Source organism: Megachile rotundata, chromosome 1 (assembly GCF_050947335.1).
Source record: "Megachile rotundata isolate GNS110a chromosome 1, iyMegRotu1, whole genome shotgun sequence".
In the NCBI taxonomy this organism is placed as follows: Eukaryota; Metazoa; Arthropoda; class Insecta; order Hymenoptera; family Megachilidae; genus Megachile; species Megachile rotundata.
Window position 1 is genome coordinate 6,310,752 of NC_134983.1, and position 24,188 is coordinate 6,334,939.

At 28.0% G+C, this 24,188-nt stretch overlaps 1 protein-coding gene across 5 annotated transcripts; it reads left to right on the forward strand.

Annotated features, from left to right (window-relative positions):
- Positions 1 to 1,544: 1,544 nt before the first annotated feature.
- Positions 1,545 to 21,273, forward strand: LOC105661793 (monocarboxylate transporter 9-like). Of its 5 annotated transcripts, none has more exons than XM_076537369.1 (8): positions 1,545 to 1,969; positions 7,726 to 7,976; positions 8,958 to 9,231; positions 10,602 to 10,872; positions 11,886 to 12,130; positions 13,977 to 14,277; positions 15,991 to 16,185; positions 16,965 to 19,346. In XM_076537369.1, exons 3-8 carry the CDS (start codon positions 9,112 to 9,114, stop codon positions 17,138 to 17,140), a joined length of 1,308 nt encoding a protein of 435 aa, XP_076393484.1. In that variant the 5' UTR covers positions 1,545 to 1,969; positions 7,726 to 7,976; positions 8,958 to 9,111; the 3' UTR covers positions 17,141 to 19,346. The 5 variants fall into 5 exon arrangements, with proteins under 5 accessions (XP_076393484.1, XP_012134888.1, XP_076393481.1 ...); XM_012279498.2 differs by lacking the exon at positions 8,958 to 9,231 and adding an exon at positions 14,807 to 15,034 and having other exon boundaries at positions 1,571 to 1,969; XM_076537366.1 differs by lacking the exons at positions 1,545 to 1,969; positions 7,726 to 7,976; positions 16,965 to 19,346 and adding exons at positions 14,807 to 15,034; positions 20,690 to 21,273 and having other exon boundaries at positions 9,036 to 9,231.
- The last annotated feature ends 2,915 nt before the right edge of the window (positions 21,274 to 24,188 follow it).

Sequence of the window (24,188 nt, forward strand, 5' to 3'; positions counted from 1 at the left end):
TTCAATTATAAGTTTCTTTCTGATTATTTTTATATGTATTATTTATACAGTGTAAAATAAATGAGAACGATACATATTTGAAAAGTCAGTTTGTGTCCTCATTTTTGATAATATCCTACTATTTTAAGGAATCTGGCAACAACGAACAAATATAGGAATTTGAACACTTGGGGATTTAGGAATTTAAAAATGTAAAAATTCGGATATTTAAATATCATGTGGTTAAACAGTTTAGGAATTTGTGATTTTGAAAATTTAAGAGAAATTTTAGAAGAAGGGAATTTAGGAATTTTGAAATATTGGAAAATTAAGAAATTGGGAAATTAGGAAATTTAGGGATTTGGAAATATTAAGAAGTCGAGAAACTGAAAAATTGAGAAATTTAGAGATTTAGAAGTATTGAGAAAGTGGGTAATTTAGGGATTTGAAACTATTGAGTAATTAGGAAATTGGGAAACTGAAAAATTGAGAAATTGAGAAACTGCGAAATTGAGAAATTGGGAAATTAGGAAATAGGGAAAACTGAAAAATTGAGAAATTGAGAAATTGGGAAACTGAGAAATTGAAAAATTGAGAAGTTGAGAAATTGGGAAACTGAGAAATTGAAAAATTGAGAAATTAGGAAATAGGGAAAACTGAAAAATTGAGAAATTGAGAAATTGGGAAACTGAGAAATTGAAAAATTGAGAAATTGAGAAATTGAGAAATTGGGAAACTGAGAAATTGAGAAATTGAGAAATTGAGAAATTGAGAAATTGAGAAATTGAGAAATTGAGAAATTGAGAAATTGAGAAATTGAGAAATTAAGAAATTGAGAAATTGAGAAATTGAGAAATTGAGAAATTGAGAAATTGAGAAATTGAGAAATTGAGAAATTGAGAAATTGAGAAATTGAGAAATTGAGAAATTGAGAAATTGAGAAATTGAGAAATTGAGAAATTGGGAAATTGGGAAATTTAGGGATTTGGGAATATCGGGAAATTGAAAAAGAATTAATAATATAATAAGATCTAGTACTAATAACATAATAAGATCAAAAATCAAACATTTTCTGTTTAAATCTAGACAAAAAATAAGCAATCCAAATAATTTTCTCTAATATACATTATTTATAAAGATAATTCGAATCTAATTTTCTGTTGTTCAAATATAATTTCAGTAGTTCATTTATTAATTTCTGAATTTGGTAAGAAAACAAAAGCAAAGATAATGCAAATTTGTAACCAGTAGTTAAAAAACTCGTGAATGAACTTATTCTTAATATTTTCCACAATTATTTTTTATCTAATCTAACAAATGCTAACTATACTCTACAAATGAATTTTACAAGGTACTCTCATAATTCTGACAATAATATCTATTAGATATAAGTGACGCATGAAGTTATGATAACGTGATAATATTGATAATACTACATTTTTAACTATAGAATATAATACTCACTAACTATATAAAGAAACTACATTTATGTCAGCATGTATCATTATTTTGTGAATATTTACTAATATCAAACAGGTACAAATGTATCAGTTGCACAATAAAAATAAAAATACTACTATTTTACTTGTATCTATAACGCGATTCGATTTCCGTTTTAAACACAAGTGTTTGACTTGTTTTGTGTGTTGCATCAAATTGTAAATGAAGCAACGAACGAAAGACCAGACATACTTGGCCTGGAGTCGAGTCACGAAGCCGGTTTTTATCGGTCGACTTCCCTTCAATTCAGCCAGTCACGAATAATCCACAGCTCCGATCGGAGCACACATCTTGCTCGTTTTTAAGACGTAAAAATAACACGTGAACGTCTCGAAAATGTGTTTGATAAGAAAATACAGTGTTTTCAAGTGATCAAGTACAATAGTGTATCGTGATATCTTGTAAATCTTTCATTAAGCGAAAAATAGCGTGAAATATGATTAAAAAATATGACTTGAAGCGATGAAACATTTGTTCGAAGAAAAATGCAGTAAGTTTTCGTCGATTTCTCAAATTATTATCGAGATGATTTTCTTTTGTGTTATTCTTGTTTTGGAAAGTAGAAAATGAGCATTTATCTCGATGAGTCAATTGCGTTTATTAATAGCGATGTTTTTATTCACACGTGGAACGTAACGTTTTACGTTTCAAGACACTGCTTATTTTCGAAGCTTCGATACTTTCTTTCAATTAATTTTAATTGATCAAGAATTTTTCTTGATGAATGTGCTTACTTCGTATGTATTGCGGCCAATTATTTTTCGTAAACTGTGATAATTTGATGCTGAATGATACGTTTGAAAAGTTTCAGATGTTTTTTGATATTAAGTTAATGTGAGACAAATTGCAATTTCTAACAGAGTTTAATATGTCACGTATTGAAATCAATTTTATTAATTAGACTGAAGACATGATGTACTAAGTTATTTCACAGTTGGATTAAAAATAAAATTATTAAAAATTATTGGTGAACTAAATTCGATTTTGTTATTGTTAAGTTAAAGAAATACCAATCAAATTAAAATACTTGCATTTGTGATATGATAGCTAAACTCTTCATGAAGCTCTTAATTATTTAACCATTAAGCTACACCAAACATCATTAAAGACAATTAGTAAATGAAATTAATGTCCTCAATTAATAAATTAAAGTATGTGTATGTACCTGTTATATGACAGTCAATTAATAGTCAATTTTATTTATAAAACATTAATGTCTGCATATCAAAGAGACCTAACACTCCTAAGTTTGTGTACTAATAATATTTAAAATTTCAATAGAAGTAAAATAATAAAAGGAATATGTGGAAATAAATTATAATAAAAGTCGAAAATGAAAATAAAATTTTGAAGTGAATGAATGGATGGAATTACTAATTAAATTTATATACTTGAATTCACTGTATGATATAGTATACTATAGTAAGTATATCATATTCATTATAATATCACGTTATATCATATGACTATATTATAGTAATACTATACACTACTATAATATAGTCATATGATATATCACTATATGATATTACCTTATAAAATTAATTCATTACAAAGTATTTGGTTATATGTATAAACAGCTAAATGAACTCTTTTATAACTAAACACAAGACTTAATGTTAGTTCCTTATTATAAAACTTAATATTTATAAACTTATATAAAGACTTATATAAATTATAAGTAGTAAGTATAAGTTATAATTATAATATATAAATTAATATTTATAAATTAATAGTAGATATTTAGTAGATATTTTACAACAATAAAATAAAGAACATCGTATACCTTATAGCCGAAAGTAACAATTGCATTAAGTATAGCCAATTACAATCCAGTATATCCAATTGAAACGCTAACAATAAACGATCATTTTCACTCGGTCAAGCATTTACCTACTTGAACAAGCGTTCTCTCAGATCATTAAACCTTTATTAGACGGTCGGCTAAAATGGGGTACATATATAGAGTATCTTATTCTTTGCAAGTGGAGCACGAGCGATGTCTTCAACGCATCGTGTTCGCTGTTTTGATGACTATCTGATAATGGATACTAATTTGATCGAATCGCAACGAAATAAAACTAATTTGATCGAACCGTAATGAAATAAAAATTGGATTTAAAATTATTTCTAATTCTAATTAATTAATACTCTATTTCTGAAAAAGAAGTTAAATTATTTTGTTAGTTGCGTTTAATTGTTTTCTGATACATTGAATTGAAAGATAATAAAATGTTATGCGTGTTATTTAACATAACTTTAATTTGTTTGTGGCTATCAGTAGTAGAATCATAGACAAAGTGACAGGGTTGCTTTTAAGGTTGCGTTTCAAATTATGAATTTGAAAACAAATTTTTTTATAAAATATGTAAACATTTCTTTGTATATTGATCTGACTGCGCACATTGCGCACCTTTCATTTTTGGCACCATATAATGAGTGTAAAGCATCAGCATGACAGTATATCGATTATACATATGTATCGATTAGACATCGATGTATGATTCGGTTGTTTTTGAAGCGAGCGAAAAGAGTGATCGTTTTGAATCGGTTGCGAAGACAATTGTAATAAATAAGTGATTCGTTCGTTATTAAGATTTCGTGAATTACGATTGTATTTTGAACATTAAATCCTGATATTATATTTTAGTTCCGTTCTTTCATTTTTCGTCATCCTCTTACAAATAGTTATTTTCATTAGCATTTTAATTGCATTGAATTTGAATACTCTTCAAGTTTATTTACCTTTAACACAATAAATTTGTTTAAGAGTTAAGTTTAAATTAAATTAAAAGTTTTCAATCTCACAGAAGAAAATTCAAGAATGTACTCTTGTACATTTCAACACTTTACGAACAAAATAAATAACTAGTAACTATAATTTACTTACACACATTTTATTGTTAAAATAAGGAATGATTTTATTTTAAAACCTGTTAATACAACTTTGGTTGTTCTTGTTTCCTGACACATTCATATGAAATTAATAGTAATTAAAAAAGCAAATGTCAAGTAATATTCTATAAAACATAAATGCATACAATTCAAACACTTATAATTAAAATATTTCAACAATTTCTGTGCTGTATTTTAGTCAAACTTTATAAATGTATAAATTGTAACATAGTGTATATTATAAATAATTTTATAAACTCCATAAATGTTTCATGAAAGTGTTTATAAATATACACATTAGCGTATAAATCTAACAATCGTAAAGTATGATTTGGAAATTCATAAATTGAACTGGCAAATATACAAACACTGTTATCTCCTATTACACTGATTTTCACATATGCTGACATGTATATAACCTTAAATATCGTTTTCTTACAGCATCCTAAAATTTGTTTTATGACTTAATTCCGGTTAGATTAGTAAATAACTGATTTCAGAAGAATCTGTTTCCCTTCTTTTTCTTATGAGTATGCACAAAGTAATAATTAAACCCAACGTTTAATTACCCGATGCAGTCATAAATTACATTTTTGTCACGCTAAGAACATTGACCTTCTTTACATGTTACATTTGTTTCTTTCAAATACTATACAAGATTTTCAAAATAGTATAAATGATAGTATAACAGTATAATAGTTAAATAAATGAATTCCTTAGTGACATTGTAGTTACACTACGTCAAGTTCAAAATTAATATAATACAACAGAGAACTTTCAATGTGTGTACATAAAAGCTATACATGTACATACGTATTTATCAACAGTCATCAAGTTGTCTCGTATTTCAAAAATGAATCAGTGTTGACCAAATGGGACTTCATTTTCAATTTTAAAGACTTAAAAATTTTCAAATACTCAAGTTCTCATATTTACATGCACAATAAATATTCACTATTTTATTTACGTAAATTGAACTAATTCTAACACTTAATCAGTTTAAATATTGTAGTTAATTTTACTGTAATTATTAAAATGTATTGTATATATTTTACTGTCATTATCAAAATTAATTAATGTATTGTAATTGTTAAAATGTCAACGTTCTGAAGACATCGCATGATTTTTTATGACACTGTTGCTTATCTTATCACGCACTACTTCCTCCTCTTTAAATATAAAATGTACACGTGTATAATTGCATGCATACATATCCAAAAGAAAAACTACATAAACATTATCTTTTACTTACTGTGAATGAATTACGTAACTACACGAATAGATTTCAAACATTTCACGATAAAATTAAATATTTTACATAGAATAGAAGTTCGAGTATGAAAACTAAGAATAAGATAAATAAAAAAATTAACAAAACACTTTCCATTTTGTAATAAAATTAAATAATTTATGCACAATAAAAATTTAAGTTTGAGAATCAAGAATAGAAGTAAATGAACAAATTGACGAAACACTTTACAACAACGAAAGTTAAAAAAATAAATAAATTGTTGAAAGTGAAACATGATTGTTAAGTTAATCATATGCGTCGTTTATTCATACTTTTAATATCTTACTTATATTTTATATATGTATATAAATAATGTATTCACTCTTTTATAAACGCTTAAACTTTTCTTGTGTTCCATAATTTTCCTCACTTTACGTAATGAACTAAAAAAAAGATTGCTAATAAAATATTAACTAGTGTCATAAATATTACAATTTATTCCATTTTTCTTACAAAACCATTTTACTTCACAAATTTACAAAAGTGTAATAAATACAAAATTTTAAATGTATTTAAACCTTTCTTTAAATTACATATATCTTATATGTAAATATATCTAAATATATCTTACATATATCTTTAATAAACAATACTTGATCTATCTTTAATCAGATATCTCCAGTGAGAGTACTTGAAAAATTTCAAAACAGAACCTCTTATTTTTCACTTTTGTATTTGAATAAAAACACTTGAAATGATATTGAAATAAAATTTATATATTCATAACCTAAATCATTGAAAAATTTAATACAGAAAATAGTTTTAATTACAACATTGAACGTATGATAATTAGATTTCTACTTTATCGATCGAACACAGATAATTTGAAAAATGGCGCGCAAGCATTTCAAATATTTAATTCATGATATTTCAGAAACTTTTATCAGTCAGTTATCTGATATTGTTTCCACGTGACTGAAGTTGACGAAGTCGAATATTTCCATTTGTAATTAAACGAACGATATCTACTAACACTTCGAGCAAGCAGACAATTTATAACTTGCAAGTGGAGGTGTAAACATAAGATAAAGAAAGGGTTCTCAAGAAATACACGTTTGTTAAATACAAGAAATCTTAAAAACAAATTATTGTTAACTAATGACAGTAATAAATTTTACACTAATTTTTGCACTAAATGTAATTTATACACATTAATTATTATACTGAATTTTTATTATACTGAGTTTCATTATTACACTGAAATTATTTACACGTGAATTCTTCATATAGGTTATTGCTATTCTTGCCATTTAAATTACATAAATTTTTAAATATATTTCTTAACACATATATTGCATTAAAAGCTATAAATTTAGAAATGAAATAGTTAATAAATTAATTAAGTTTAAAACTTGCAGTCGTTTGCAATTTCTATCATTACCCAAAATATTATTATCAATAATTATTAGCTTTAATACTATTATTTCTAATTGTCCAAAATCATTTCAATGTCAATTGAAATTGTCAATCATTTCAACCATTAGAAACCATAAAATCCATAATAAAATAAATACAAATATTGTAACAGCAGAAAAATATTTACTGTCTTCACATGTTTACACAACGCTGAAAAATAAATAACCTCGATACACACAATGAAATAAAGTTTTTACACAAATTAAAAATAAATCTCTTATTATTCCATATGATTCACAAAAATTTTTCTAACAAATAATTTTGCAAACTTTAAAATTAGTTTCATTAATACTAAAATAAGCATTCAATCAAATCAATCTAAAACTCTGTAAAACATTAAAAATTGGCAAAATATATTACAAAAAATTCGTTCACTCCCTAATATCAAATAACTTAACTTTCCAAATCATGCAATTGAAATTTATTCTCCTCTAAATGCAGGAGCACAAAATCCTTTCGTTCATTGATACAAATTTTCTCAGTCTAAAACTTCCAACTCGTCGACGAGTTAACGAAAGCATATTTTCGATGCAACAACAGAGAACAATGTAAATGTTATTCAACACGTTGACTTTCAAATTGTATCACACAGTTGCGTTCGATTTCTCTCGGTGAGCTACCATACCGTCAACAATTCATTGCAGATGTCTTCGTGGGCGTACGTGTCTAACACTAATATATCCACGCTGCCTGGTATCTTATCATTTGCCCAATCCCGGCTTCTATTTAGTCGGCACGTTAAGTTTGCAGTCTGCCATCGGCTCCAAGACGAAACGAAGGATAAAAAGAAGCAGCACGGTGTCATTGTTCACGAACAGGCTCCGATAAAATGTCGTCCAGTGAAACAGATAGAGGTTGGGCATGGATGATCGTCGTCGCTGTAACAATCATTAACGTGAGTTCCAGAGTTTTTCTTGCTTTCTACAGATAATGTATTCGTTTTGTGGAACGAAACGATATTCATGTATCACTAATGCATGGACATGCATATGTAGGCTATTCATTTATCTAAGGAGATGCTCGATGCACACGTGCTCCTCTGCACGTAGTTTGAAGCATGTAATTACAGTCGAACTATAAACTGCATTTTGCTCATTCCTTATCATTTTGTTACGAAAACTATGAGTCGGGATTAAGCTTACTTTAATTCGAATTAATTGCCACTATATGAGTGCATTATTTTCTGTAATTCAAATTTGGAGTCGCAGCTCTGCTAATAAAAGCTTCTGTAAATTGAACATTTATCGCTGTTACCTCTACAATTTGAAGTTAAATATAGTGATACTGAAAATGGTAACACTTTCAATGGTAATATCAGAGATTTTACGTTAAGAAAATAAGTTGAAAGTATATAATGAAATTTTGTCGTACAAAGCTTGGTTTTTGAGAAAATTAAATTCAAACATTCGTCAAAATATTTGTAAGAAAATTTGTTCACAAGTAAGATGATAATTTCAGCAATTTGTTGGTGAATTCAGGAGTAGATGTTATAAACTAATATATGTCAATAGAATTACTGTTTATCTTTTATAATGTATTTATCATACTTTACACTAATTCATTGTTTGACTATAAATTAAAGATATTAGCTCTTCCATTGAAATGTGAGTTATCGATGTTTGTAGTATTTTCGTAGTATTAAGTACTATTTTTATTTTTTATGAGAAGAACTTGAAAGTGAGTACATATCTTTTTTGCATGAAGTGTTTTGTCTTGTTTACACTTCATAATTTCAGGCAGTCTGCCATGCTTGTTTAAGAATCTAATTTTCATTAATACTGTCAATTATTAAAATTCGTAATCGAGTTTCACACTTTATAATTCCATGTAGTATGTCATGCCTGTTAAATAATTTAATTTTGATTAATAATTTCAGTTACTAAAATTTAACTATGAATTTTAATTTATAACGAGATTTGATTTTAATTGCTGTACCTGTTATAAATATTCAATGAGCAAAAATTTAACATTTTTATAATCAGAATTTCAAAAAAATCACATATGAAAATAAAATTCTATTTGATGTGATAATGTATTGCAATAATCAGTACAACAAAAGAAGAATTAAGTTTTTAACTCAACGTGCTTACGTGTCCACAAGATTAGATACGAAAGGAGTCGGAAGTTTATGGATCGAAATAATGATTGAAGTATGTAATTATATTGTAGTTATGATATTTATGACTAATCCTAGAACAATAAACAGCACAACGACTTAGTCGATCATTCTCGTACTTTTATAGACTGAAGAGATATCTTTTAATTGAGAAATAAGTGTAGCTTTTTTTATTTGCTTTCATTTTCAAATAAATCTGCTAATTATTTTATTGCCTTCTTTAATTCCTTGTGATGACACTTCGTGTTCTAATATGCTTTTTAATTTTTTCATTTTTCCAAACTTTGCTTCTTTTTGTAATTTTTTCACAGAGCGGAGATAAAATACAAATGTTTGAAAAGAAGGAATTTGACATTTGTGTATGCTTAATATTATCTTATGCAAATTTTACTTTATGCTACATCACTTATTCCTTTTTTTAAAGTGCTATAAATCTGCTTTCATGCTTTTGAAAAGTTTGGTAAGCTCGGTGTGGAAAATATATGAAGGAAGATATTGAGGAAGATAAAAAATATTGAACAAAACAAATACTAGTCTATTGGAACTTCTCAAGGAGATTGTAATAGACAGAAGATTATATTGAAGATATATTGAAGATTGAAGATTATATTAAAATATGAAACATTAAAAATGAAAGATTACCTGAAATATTTACATACTAGCATATTATATTTATATTAATATGAAATGCTATTAAAAGTATATAATAGTCTCTCACCATCAAATTATGACCACTATATATTTTCAGCATTTTCCACATTTTCCATAAAATTAAAAAGCCTGTTCAAATTGTAATAATTTATTATGTTCCAACTACTACTGTACACAACATTATTAACACACATTAATATCTTGTATTTCCACTCTTTGCTTTGGTCGCAGCTTCCGGCATGCTCTGCATACATCATATGCTTTATATTTTCATTATTTTCCAAAATATCTGTAATTCTTTTCAACTCAGATAATGTGGTTGGAGAATTGTAAACTAGTCTTTTGGTAGGCAGACATTTTTTATGGCATTCAAATTTTACCTCACGCGCTATCGATATTCGGCCTAACGTAAACGCTCGCACGGTTAATTGCTCATCACCCACAGAATTTATTATCACGATAGTAACAAAATGCTATGTGTATATCGTTATCGACGTATTTAGTAATAATTTTGCATGACCTAAGACAATTTTCCATATAATGTTATAGGCATAAATGTGAAATTTTCGTACGTGCTCCTAATTCCATGGCCATACAACTTAAAAACTGCAATGTAAAAATTAATTTATTGAAATTGAAATATTTAGAATAGAGTAAAATATATGAATTTTTGATCACTTTATTTTGTTTCACTGTGAGAAATTACAACTAACAAAGCCGGGGCAATTACAACTTGAACATACTGATTTCCAGGTGGCGATACTTCCAATTCAGCAATGCTTCGGCCTAATCTTCAGTGAACGTTTCTATTCTCTCGGTATTACTGCCACACAAACATCTCTAATTCTTCATCTGAATGGAACGATAACATGCAGTTTGGGTCTGATAAGCGGCCCCATGATGAAGAGATTCACATTTCGAGAAGTAGCTTTCTTCGGTGGTTTGACTGTCGCCGTTGGTATCTGTATAACGGCGTTTGCTGTATCTGTTCCTGCCATTATCGTATCTTATTGTGTTATCGTCGGTGAGTAATCAGTACCTCGAAGACTTCTCTTTTTTCTCCCTTCATGAAAGTAAAAGAAACCATAACGCGTTTGAATTTATACAATTGACGTGATGAACGTGTAATACAGATGAAATGTGCAATATTAATATTTAAAAAAGTTTTATGGTATATCAATATTTTGAAACACCCTATACAGTATTCGTATTCTGAAATATCCTATACAATGTTCATATCTTGAAATACAACATATGATGTTCATATTTTGAAGCTCCCTGTAAAATGTTTACATTTTGAAATACACCACATGATGTTCATACTTTGACACATTCTATAAAATGTTCATATTTTGAAACTCCCTATAAAATGTTTACATTTTGAAATACACCACATGATGTTCATATTTTGACACATTCTGTAAAATGTTCATATTTTGAAACTCCCTATAAAATGTTTACATTTTGAAATACACCACATGATGTTCATATTTTGACACATTCTATAAAATGTTCATATTTTGAAACTCCCTATAAAATGTTTACATTTTGAAATACACCACATGATGTTCATATTTTGACACATTCTGTAAAATGTTCATATTTTGAAACTCCCTATAAAATGTTTACATTTTAAAATACACGACATGATGTTCATATTTTGACACATTCTATAAAATGTTCATATTTTGAAACTCCCTATAAAATGTTTACATTTTGAAATACACCACATGATGTTCATATTTTGACACATTCTATAAAATGTTCATATTTTGAAACACTCTATAAAATGTCCATATTTCAAAATATATATTATGATGTTCATATTTTGAAACACCCTATAAAATTTTTATATTTTCAAATACACTATATGATGTTCATATTTTGAACCACCTTGTGCAATATTCAGATTTTGAAAAGTTTTATGCAATGTCAATATTTTGAAACATCCTATGCATTATTCATATTTTGAAACGCTAATATTTTGAAATATTCTATATCAACTATAAATTAATGATAATAAATAATAATTTATAGGTGTGGGTCACGGAATCATGTTCCCAGCTACTAGTTTAGCCATGAACACGTACTTTCGAAAGAAACGTAACCTGGCTATGGGATTTTCCGTAACATTAACTGGCTTAGGACCTATTTTAATGCCCCTTTTAATAGCCAAGCTATTGGAATATTATGCTACTACTGGAACTCTACTGATACTTGCTGGTGTAGCAACCCACTCATTTATCGGAGCGTCATTGTTGAAACCGTTCATCGAGAAAGAAGTGAGTTGAAACTGCATTAAAAGGTAACTTTTAATAAGAGGACACTGAACGAGTTACAACATACACAGTTTTCATCGATACAAACACTAATATTATCAAATAATTATTTTATTTAAATAAAACTGATGTATGCTTAAGTTAAAATTCATCGAAACATATAAAACATATACCTTAAAAAGTATATTAAGAAGAATTTTATCCTTAATTAGTTTATTATCTGGGAAAATCAACAGACACGGCAGTGTTTTAAATGTTTGATCACGATTACTAACTTCAATAAACTTCGCTAAATATTTTATCCTTGAAATGAGCGCAAATATGTCCGCAATAGTTCGGTGTCTTCTTAACTCATTAGCTGCGGAAATTATCTGAATCGTTATCATTTTAAGACAATATTGATCGTTCAATTTTATTTACAATGAGATGTCTCTAATAAGCAATCAATATACAATGGAGGACGAAAGATAGTTCGAAACGCAAACTATATGTGAAATCGTTTACAAAGGAGTATTGTATTTTATAAAATTTAATCATTTTCCGTAAATTGATGTATCGTATGAAGTAGAAACAAGATAATCGAGGTACTAATACTTATATGCGAGTGTAGTTGTTTTAAATTTTCTTCTACCACTATTTTTAGTACTGTAAATATTTTAGATTAATCATGATCGACGCAACATTGTTAACGCTAGGTTTTCGGACATTTCTTATATACCTATCTCTACAAACACGCGTTAGTTTGACGCATGAACGAATGCATATATTTAAAGGAAAACCACTTAGAAAGCAATATAATTAAACACAACAAGTAAGAAATGAAAATATGAGATATATTTATAGAAAGTTTTTATTATTCAATAATATTTTAGTACATTACTTCAATATTCTACATTCATATTTTTACTTCCCTCTATCCTGCGAACTGCGATTTGTACTGCGACGCCGGGTCCGAACCCGGCATACCGACTGAGCCGGCCGCGTGCGACTCCGGACTAGCGAAGTCCGTCGTTTATAAGGTATTGTCGGTGCATTCATATTTATTATTGTTGTAATTTTTGCATGGGTAAAACTAATTTACTAAAAATTTTATTTACATTACGATCGCGTCAAATTGACGCACATCCGCAGAGATAGATATACCACGTAGCAAATTTCAATATTTCAAAGCTTTTGAAGAAAATAGACTTCCATATATATTTTCCTCGTTCAATGGATAAACGTCAGTACAAGAGATAAAATAAAAATGCGAACGGTTTTTGTAATTTTCCTAAAAAAATTCCAAATGCGTCAAAATGACACGTTCCGTAAACTTAGTGTTAAATCAGCATCATCACTTTTTTAGGGTTCCCATGATAAATATGACATTGTCAAATCAAAATTGTCAATATTTCAAGGTTCTCATGATCGATATAACATTATCATATGAAAATTGTTAATGTTTCGTGGTTCTCATGATATAACATTGTCATATAAAAGTTGTTAATGTTTCAAAGTTCTCATAATCAACATATCAGTTCAACATTGTTAATAAACATTGCAAATCCGGAAATATTAAAAATATGCAGCTATTCTTTCGTTATAGGAAATTCAATGCAATACAAAAATTGTAAACAGCAATAGGAGCCCTATTTTGACTAATAACGTACATACATGTATTAATGACTAGTAACGTACATACATGTATTAATGAGATACATAATTTCATCCGAATGTTGAATTACACCTAATAATTAACAAAGTAAAAATAATTAGATGATTTTAGCGATTCTCTTCCGTAAGCTAATGAGTTAATACTTTAAGCAGAAAGCAACGGTTAACGTTCACCGTCAGATGTGCTTTCTAATAGATCACAAGTATAACAAAGGGCAATGACATCACGGCATCTTCCGCAGAATACAACGGCAGTAATGCGGTAAAACGGTCCAAAGAATTGAAACCCGAAGAAACCGAAATAAAAAACGGAACTGTTAATTGCCGTTTGTTGAACGAAGATACAGAAAAACGGACAGAAGAATGCGATGAACATTCGTTGGAAAGCTGCCATGACGAAAGTAAGAAAGAAGAGAAGAAGTCGGTACTGTCGAAAATATCGAAACATTTGGATCTGGAGCTTTTGAGGGATAGCCGTTATGTTGCTGTAATTTTAGGTAATTTTAACTAGAAAACTATTTAAATGAGATAGCTTCTTTGTAACGCTGATAGTCTTTTACTTGCATTAAAAAAAAGTTTTTGAACAAATTTTATTTCTGCGTTCGAATATCGATTGATAGAAAAAGGCGCAGTCAAGAGCAAATTTGGTTTCCCTAGGAAAAAGTTTTAGAAATCAAAGAAAAATTTCTTGCATTCCATTTTTAGGGATTTATGAAGATTTGAAAATTTTGGAATAAGTTCAGAATTTTGAAGTAATTGGTTTGGCAATTTCACAAGTTACTTTCGAATTCCAGAATACAAAATATATTTCTGTGTTAAAAATTATGTTACTATCTAATTTAATTATATTACCATGAAAAATAGTATTCGAATCTTGTAATATCCTGCATCAAATGAAAAATTACAATTCTACGTAAAATGAAATAAATTATTTAATTTTAAAACGAGTTCCTTATATTAAACTGAACTGTACAATTCTTCAATTCGTTCTATCATAATACGATTATTCAATTTCGTTTACGATAGGCATGGGAGTGTCCATGGTTGCGGAAACCAACTTCAACGCCATGATCCCATTTGTCCTTATGGAACTTTCTGGACTCGACAGAAACTCAGTCGCGACCATAATGTCGATCCAAGCCATATCCGACATCACTGGACGACTTTGCGTCCCACTGTTGGCGCAGAAAATTGGCTGGACATCCAGAAATCTTTACGTATTGTCATTAATAGGATCCACCCTTGGAAGGACCAGTACGTACAGCAACGTAAAATTTTCGAAATGAGAAATCGATCCCTTCACGGCAACCAATTTACGATCTGCTGGGTGGGTTGATTTCAACTTTATAGTTACTATCGTGAAGCCAATAAAATCGGTCATTGAATCTGTCGAGTCATTTACAAATGAACTTCGTTTGTTATCATTTAATCATGATTGCTTTAATTCTATAATTCTTCTACAATTTAATAGACTTTTGAATAGTGCACTATAATTTGTAAAGTATAAATATTTTCTTTATTTTTCTATATTTTATTTTTCGGTTGTAAAATGATTTAGTTTTTTTCTGTTCAATAAGTATATGAAATATAAATATATTTTGTACGAAGCACCGGTTATATTCAATTTGTTATAAATGATTCTAAAGTGGGATTATCTGTCACTGAAATTTATGCTCGATTAACACTAAACCTACCTGCGTATAAAATTAAAAATGAAGTTGAAATACTTTGAAATACTTTAAAATTGGAAATGCAGTTGAAATATATGATAATGCATGAATTAATGTACGCGTTAATTTTTTATCATTATGATCAATACAGTTTCAATCACTTTAACAAATTTTGTAACTGGAAATAAAACAATTGTAAAACAGCCATTCGACCACTTTGGGAGTTTTAGTGTTAACTGTGATCAGCTACTGCGTTCTAAAACTAGATCACGTTCTATATAGTTACACATATTGTGTATAGTTACATATTTTCATATAACGAAGAATCAGTTAATTTTTATCAGAAATATTAATGCAATGTTCATGTAACAATTTTCATAAAATTTTAAAGTTCATCTACCAAAATTGCTATTTTTTGGTCTTGTATCAGATCATATATTTCTATATTTCGAAATTTATCACTTACTATGCAACAACTTACTAAAAGTTATTGCATATTTTATTGGCAAAGAAGAATTGAACATTGTTTATTTGTTTTAGTATTGTCAACATGGGGGAATACGTACATCGTGGTAGTCGGCGTTGCACTAATTATTGGAGTTGCAAAAGGAACGAAAGCTGTTTTTCAAGCTTTAATAATTCCTGACTATGTTCCTCTGGAAAGATTGCCAGCTGCGTCCGGAATGCAAATGGTTTGCAACGGTATTCTGTCTATTATCATAGGTCCAATCATAGGTAAGTGAATCCTTTTACAATCTGTTCCACAAAAGCACGGACGCGATGTCTGAGTGCAAGTGAATCTTTTCTGTAAAAAGGATGTATAGAACGAAAGTACATTTAAAGAACTAATGGATCATTCCACGCCAAATCTATCACTTTTAGACTTCACCATTTGCTCTAATCAAAATATGTTGTAGTCCATGTGAAATTAGTGGGGGATTTAAGTCATCATTTGGACGGTTTCGAATTTGCTGAGAAATAACAAGCCTCCAAAGTTTGCAATTTTTGCTCATTTTACGAAAATAGGCTTCAAACCGAACTAATCAACCGACTTAGCTAAATGTTTTTCTTTTTGTTCATAAATGATTGGGCTATTTTAAAATATTTTTTTTAATTCCGTCAATTTGTTATAAAATGTTGAATTTAAACAAATTCTTTTTTGCGTTTCTTTTTAATGGGGGGAGTAAAGAGTTTAAATTTAAAAAAAATATGGTCATATTCTTTGAAGCTTCGCCTTTAAAATGAGCCCTTTAGAACAATTGTCCTCTTGAAGTATCCAATGGTCTCTGATTCTTTTAAACCAATATTTCTTTCACATAAATATTTGTAACAATTTCATATGTTTTAACCGACTTCGTTTCACTTTAATAGAAGGAGAAACTAAAAGACATTTTAATAAAATTTCAAAGTAGTTTCTGCCGAAAGAGAAGTTCGGAATAAAACAAGTATAATTTAGACGAAGCAATTTATCTTCGTAGTGATTTATATTTCTACATTTCATATTTGCATTTCAGGTTTAGTGCATGACTGGATGATGAGTTATGTCGGTGCTCTTCATTTCACTTCGGTTTTAAGTCTTTCCTGCGTTATCTTATGGTACATGGGAGGACTTTGGAGGTTTAATAAAAGCACCGCGAGTCTTGAGAGAAAGAATGAAGCGGCAGAAATACAAGAAGAAGTAAATGTTTAATTTGTAAATAGTTATGTAATTTGACTGAATATAAATATTGGTGTGGCTGGGTAAAGTCCTAGTTGGAACTGGTTCTCCAAAATGCACATTGCATCTCTTCAGCAAAAATTATTGGAATAAATAGAAATAAAGCTTCCCTCATAAAATGTTATCTTAATAAAAATAAAGATTTCTATAACGTACTTATTAAATCGTGACAAAATTAATTTTATTTATGACAATTTATTTAATTGACATTTATTCAATTTATGACAAAATTAAACAGTAAACACTTAATATTTTAAATGAAAGTAGGAGACCTGGCCCTTTCTAGACCAACCCAGTCGTGCCAATTTATGTAAATAAATTTTCATCTAATATTATAATATCTTCAACAAAGTATGAAATTATATATTTGAAAACAAATTAATTGACGTCTTCCTACAGAAATAGTATTGAAATTTTATTACAAGTTTTGAATTATTTTATTGTCTGCAAATGGTTTAAAAATGAATTATACTAATTTTATAGCATTTTATAATATTTGCGAACAATTGCAGCATTGTATATTACGTATTGTATACAAATCATTGCAAGTTTTTATTGTTCAGAAAGTATTTGGTTTATTAATATTCTTCATATACAGAGTATTACCTGCAACGCCACTCACGATTTGTCTCCACTTGCAGCCACCTTATGAAAATAAGTTTAAAACAATACTTACAGGTTTCGAACTGCACAATAAATATTAGTAAATCAAATTTTGAAAATAGTTTGTTCTCTCAGCAAAGTCAAAGTCACCTTGGGGTTTTTGAATAGGAACGTACAATTTTTATTATTTATAGCTTTAGAGGACATCGAGACGAATTCAAAACACATATTACATGATATTTTTATTAACATATTACTCGATTTACAGAAGTAGAAATGTAAAGTAAAAAGCCGAAATATTACGTGATGGAAGGCAGCATGCATTTTGAACATAAAATTAAATAAAATGTATTTTTCTTACATTCTAGTCGCGTGTTTACATTCAGTAATCTCTTTGGAATCAAATAATGGTTGCACTACCAAAGTCAAAAGCTAAGTACTTCACATTTCCACTTCTGTAAATCGAGTAATATGTTAATAAAAATATCATGTAATATGTGTCTTGAATTCGTCTCGATGTCCTTTATAGCTATGAATAAAAAAAATGTATGTTCCTATTTAAAAAACCCAAGGTGACCTTGACTTTGCCTAAAAAATAAACTGTTTTCTAAATTTGCTTTATTAATATCTATTGTGCACTTCATACCCTGCAAATATTGTTGTAAACTTTTTTTCGTAAGGTGATTGCGAGTGGAAAAAAAATTGTGAGCAGCATTATAGGGAACACCCGGTATACACACAAATAAAATATATAATTATAAGGATATCGAATTTCTTAATACTAATTTTACATCACTTTTAAGTCACTTTCTTTTAATTAGAGTATTAACTTCGATTTTCGTCATGTTTTGATAAAATTTATTTATGTGTATTTTAACTAAGAGATTCAAGGTTGATAAGTAAGAAATTACTTTGTTTCGATGAAGTGTCATTCAATGTATGAAATATCCAGTTTCATTTTTAAAAATTTTGTTTAAAAACTTTGACTTTGCTAAGAAAACAAACTATTTTCAAAATTTGCTTTACTAATATTTACTGTGCAGTTTATACCCTGCAAATATTATTCTAAATTTTTTTTCGTAAGGTGGTTGCAAGTGAGAGAAAAATCCTGAGTAGCATTACAGATAACACTCTGTATATGTCTGAAATATTTTTGACTGAATACGAATTTGAAAATTACATTTTTTTCTTGTAGCTCCAATTTTTAAAAATCTGATTTAAAAAAAAGAAACGCAGATTTTTAATTTGGAAATAAAATATTCTCATAAAATTATATTTATATTTCAAAAGTAAAATCTATGGAGTTGTATCATAAAATTGCATTTGCGTATTTGAAAAGAAGAATTGCACGTGCTTTTTACAATTTGTTCAATGAACGTTCTTTGTACCATATAATCTTTGTTATGTTATGTTTTCTTAACGCTGTGCAACTTCTGTATATAACATTTCTTCATGTCAAATACGGGAAATATTACAGATACATGTATAACTGATTATTTCTGTATCTTACGTAATTTAAGCGAATCAAAAATGTGAAAAACTTGTGGAAAATAATAAATTACTTTAATTTCTTAAAGTTGTTAATTGTTAATTATTTATTGGAACATTCACTTTCGAACACTGCACGAGATGTTATTTTTTAATGTAACAAATACCGTGTACTATGTGTTATAGTATATATACTTTTACGTATGTTTAATTTTACTATGATATTGTGAAAGTAACTAATATAATAAAATTGAATTAAGTATTTGAAATACTTCAGTTTTTATTATTTCCTTTACTTAATAATAGTTTATATCTCCGTTAGCAGCACGTAAATAGAAATTATTTTATCATGAATTTGGGAATTTGGGAATTTGGGAATTTGGGAAGTTGGGAATTTGGGAATTTGGGAATTTGGGAAGTTGGGAATTTGGGAAGTTGGGAATTTGGGAAGTTGGGAATTTGGGAATTTGGGAAGTTAGGAAGTTAGGAATTTGAGAATTTGGGCATTTGGGAATTTAGGAATTTGAGAATTTGGTAATTTCAGTATTTGGGAATTTGGGAATTTGGGAAGTTGGGAAGTTGGGAATTTGGGAATTTGGGAATTTGGGAATTTGAGAATTTGGTAATTTCAGTATTTGGGAATTTGGGAAGTTGGGAATTTGGTAATTTCAGTATTTGGGAATTTGGGAAGTTGGGAAGTTGGGAATTTGGGAATTTGGGAAGTTGGGAATTTGAGAATTTGGTAATTTCAGTATTTGGGAATTTGGGAATTTGGGAAGTTGGGAAGTTGGGAAGTTGGGAATTTGGGAATTTGAGAATTTGGTAATTTCAGTATTTGGGAATTTGGGAAGTTGGGAAGTTGGGAATTTGGGAATTTGGGAATTTGGGAATTTGGGAAGTTGGGAAGTTGGGAATTTGGGAATTTGGGAAGTTGGGAATTTGAGAATTTAGGAATTTGGAAATTTGGAAATTTGGGAATTTGGGAATTTGGGAATTTGGGAATTTGGGAATTTGGGAATTTGGGAATTTGAAAATTTGGAAATTTGAGAGTTTGGAAATTCGGAGAGATGAGAATTTTGCACTTTTGAAATTAAAGCATTTGTGGATTTAAGAATTTGAAAGTTCAAAAAAGTGGGAATTTAGTAATATTTAAATAACGAAATATAAAATTTTTGAATTATTAAATAAGAGAATGTGTAATTTGGAAATTTTTTAATTTGTAAAATATTTGAATTTTCACATATACAATTCTACAAATTCACTCTGTTCTTAATACAAATCAAAATAATGGTGTCCAACATCATCCTACATAACATAAGAATACCAAAATTCTGAATATACGCATTAACATTCAACTCATATATTTATAAAAAGTAAAAAATTATTCAATGTTTTCTAACATGATATATCCTTGTTTATGTTTTCCTACAGAATTCGCATGAATAAAAATCAGGAATGATGCACGCATTCCGTTCATGTGCTCACTTGATGAACAGCTTTCTTTTCTAGTTCGAGGCGACGATGCAAAAACCAGTACATGCGTTCACCAAGCTTTGATCGTAAACTGGTATTTCGCCGACTAATCATCGAGCAAAACGATGCTCCAATAGTTTAATGTTATTCATCTAACGGAATAGTAAGACTATAATGCTACTACCTCAATACTATCCACGTTATTAATGATGCATTTCTGAAAAAGAGAAAGCAACGTGGACTCGTGTAAACGATATTACGCTTCACTTGTATGATGTTCTTGTAAAATTTTGTTCCGTGTACGATATTGTATAAACACAGTGCCAGACAAATTATTATCACATAAATTATTCACGTTTGACGTTATTCGATAGCGTTTATCTTAATATTCGTATCGTACAAGAATTTTATTAGAAATTCTTGGTTACATTTTACAACTCGGTCTTTTCCTTTTTCCTTGAAATGTTTTTGGTTGGGAATAATTTTGTGAAATGAGTTTATAACAGATTGAGTTGTTACGCATCATGGAATATTATATATTATTAATTTATCGTAAGATTGTACAGTGTATCATAATATCAGTATTAACTTTTAGAACTTTGTTGTTTAATATATTTTCTGAAATTGTATGTATTTATATTTGAAGCGTAAATGGATAATTTCAGCTATGAAAACATATGTTTAAAGTGACAATTTTCTTCTGACATAATTGAACAATATTAAAGTTATAATAATAATGTAATAATATTAAAGGTTTAGAAAATGCATAAAGTATCTGCAATAGAAACTTGAAAATCACGAACTCTTTATCTTTAGTGTTTAAAGAAATAAAATTGCAATGAAAGGAAAAAATATAAAACAGTTTAGTACAAAAAATTTATTTGATTATTTTATGAAAATCAAAATGGTGGAAGCACGTACACTGTTCGCCTATTTAAAAGAATATTCATTATATGAATCTGTTAGTGTATTTATTTAAATACTATAATTTTCATTGTAATTTATTCTATTTAACGTATTTAAGAAAAAGTATATTTTACATTTTAGTCTACACTGTTAGTGTATCTTGTTTAAATATTTATGTTTTTTATTGTAATTCTATATTATAATTCTATTTAATGTATTTAAGAAACTGTTCATTAAATGAATCTGTCAGTGTACCTCACTTAAATACTTGTTATTTTTATTACAATTTGTAATTCTATTTATTTAAACCTATATTATAATTCTTTTTAATGTATTTAAGAAACTGTTCATTATATGAATCTATTAGTGTACCTCACTTAAATACCTGTTATTTTTATTGCAATCTATAATTTTATTTATTCAATCCTATATTATAATTCTATTTAATGTATTTAAGAATCTGTTCATTAAGTGAATCTATCAATGTACCTCACTTAAATACTTGTTATTTTTATTACAATTTGTAATTCTATTTATTTAAACCTATATTATAATTCTATTTAATGTATTTAAGAAACTGTTCATTAAATGAATCTGTCAGTGTACCTCACTTAAATACTTGTTATTTTTATTACGATTTTTAATTCTATTTATTTAATTCTAAATTATAATTCTATTTAATATATTTAAGAAACTGTTCATTATATGAATCTGTCAGTGTACTTCACTTAAATACCTATTATTTTTATTACAATTTGTAATTCTATTTATTTAATCTTAAATTATAATTCTATTTAATGTGTTTAAGAAACTGTTCATTATATGAATCTCTTTGTATACCTCATTTAAATATTTATAATTTTAATTGCAATTTTAAATGTGAAACAAATAAGATACATTTTAATACATTATCTACTAAAAGGAAATCGTATTTTAAAGTTAACATTCCTCTTTCAGGTTGCTTGCATAATTACCGTAATCTGTTAACGAAAGCGTTACATTTTTATCGTATTTAGGTTTATGTAGTGCGTTTACGTTGCACAAAAGCAAGAAAATTCAGTGAAAGAGACGCCAGTGACAGTAGTTTCGAGGTTAGTAGCACACGCGGAAAGTTTCGTTGGAGGTATTAAACAGCATTTATGGTCATACTACTACTGCTTTTTTCTTTCGTAAACAAACGGTAAAGAAACAGCGGAGATGAAGTAACAAGAAATCGTCTGTTTTCAATTCTCTGAAAAATTGGGGAAAATTTTATATCTTATCGAAGAATTTATCGTTCGTATTAGCTTTCGATTAATTCGATACACTTTCTGTGATGGAAATAATATTAATTTTTCTTCTCTCGATGTTAACAATTAAACTGTTTCATAATAAATGTAACATACATATAGCACACATATACATGTAATGTTTAAGTATTTAACTTCGAATAAAACTTTTCGATTTCATGGAGAATAGAGTATTGTTAAATGAAAAGTATGGAAAGAATATTATTAAATTACGAATTTAAGTAAAATTAAAAATGTAGGTAATTGTAAAGAATTTAAGAAATGTAACATTATATTGTAACATATAAATAATTTTACAAAGCTTATGAAGTAACAAAATAAATAATTTAGTACTGTTTTGCAGTTAGTCTTCCTATCTCTAAACCAATTTTTACAAATTTGTTTTTCTATTAATTATAAAAATACATTTACCATAGAAACCTTGGAACATAATGTTCCTAGCTTAATAACATCTTCCCTTAAAATTTATATTTTGTTAAAATTTGTACACTTGTACAATTATACTATCATACATTATTGTAGTATAGAAACAGTACTATAATAGAATAATAGAAATTAAAAAAATAGTATAATAAAAATTATACTATCATTATGATAGTAGAAAAATAGAATTACAACAAACAATATGAAACTTGTTTACAATAGTACATACTTTCTACGAAATATAAAAGAATATAGGGGGTAACTAATATTTTACTTTAATTTACAAATCACATATTGATAAACATCACGCATATGGATATAGTAATTATTTAAAATTGAAACTATCGACCGACAAATCATGTTTTAATTAATTGCTTCAGGCTGTCTGCGTTTTCTTTTGCACAAGAATTTATCCGTTTCGCAGGTTGAACTGCAATCACAACCAGACCTAGTATTTCAGATCACGTAAACAGAACCGTACTGCAAAAACAAGCAACAAGTAGCGTCACATAAGAAAGGATATTGAAACAGTAGTCTTAGAATTAGAAACTCGATCAAAAGGACAAACGATTTACTTAGAAAAATGAAAATGGATAATATTTAAGTTACAAGTTCATTTCGCTGTTTATTCCAATGAGGAGCGTATCATTTTGTGATGACTTGCTGCCATTTTGCTTTTAACCTCGCATTACAAATTAACTCATTTTTCAGTACATAATAATATTTTTACTGAAAAATATTTTTACGTAAGAATCTACATTTTTATTGGTAGAAAAATATGTGTATCTAAATATTTTTATAAACAAGATTAGTTTGTTTGCATTAAATAAGTCGTTTGA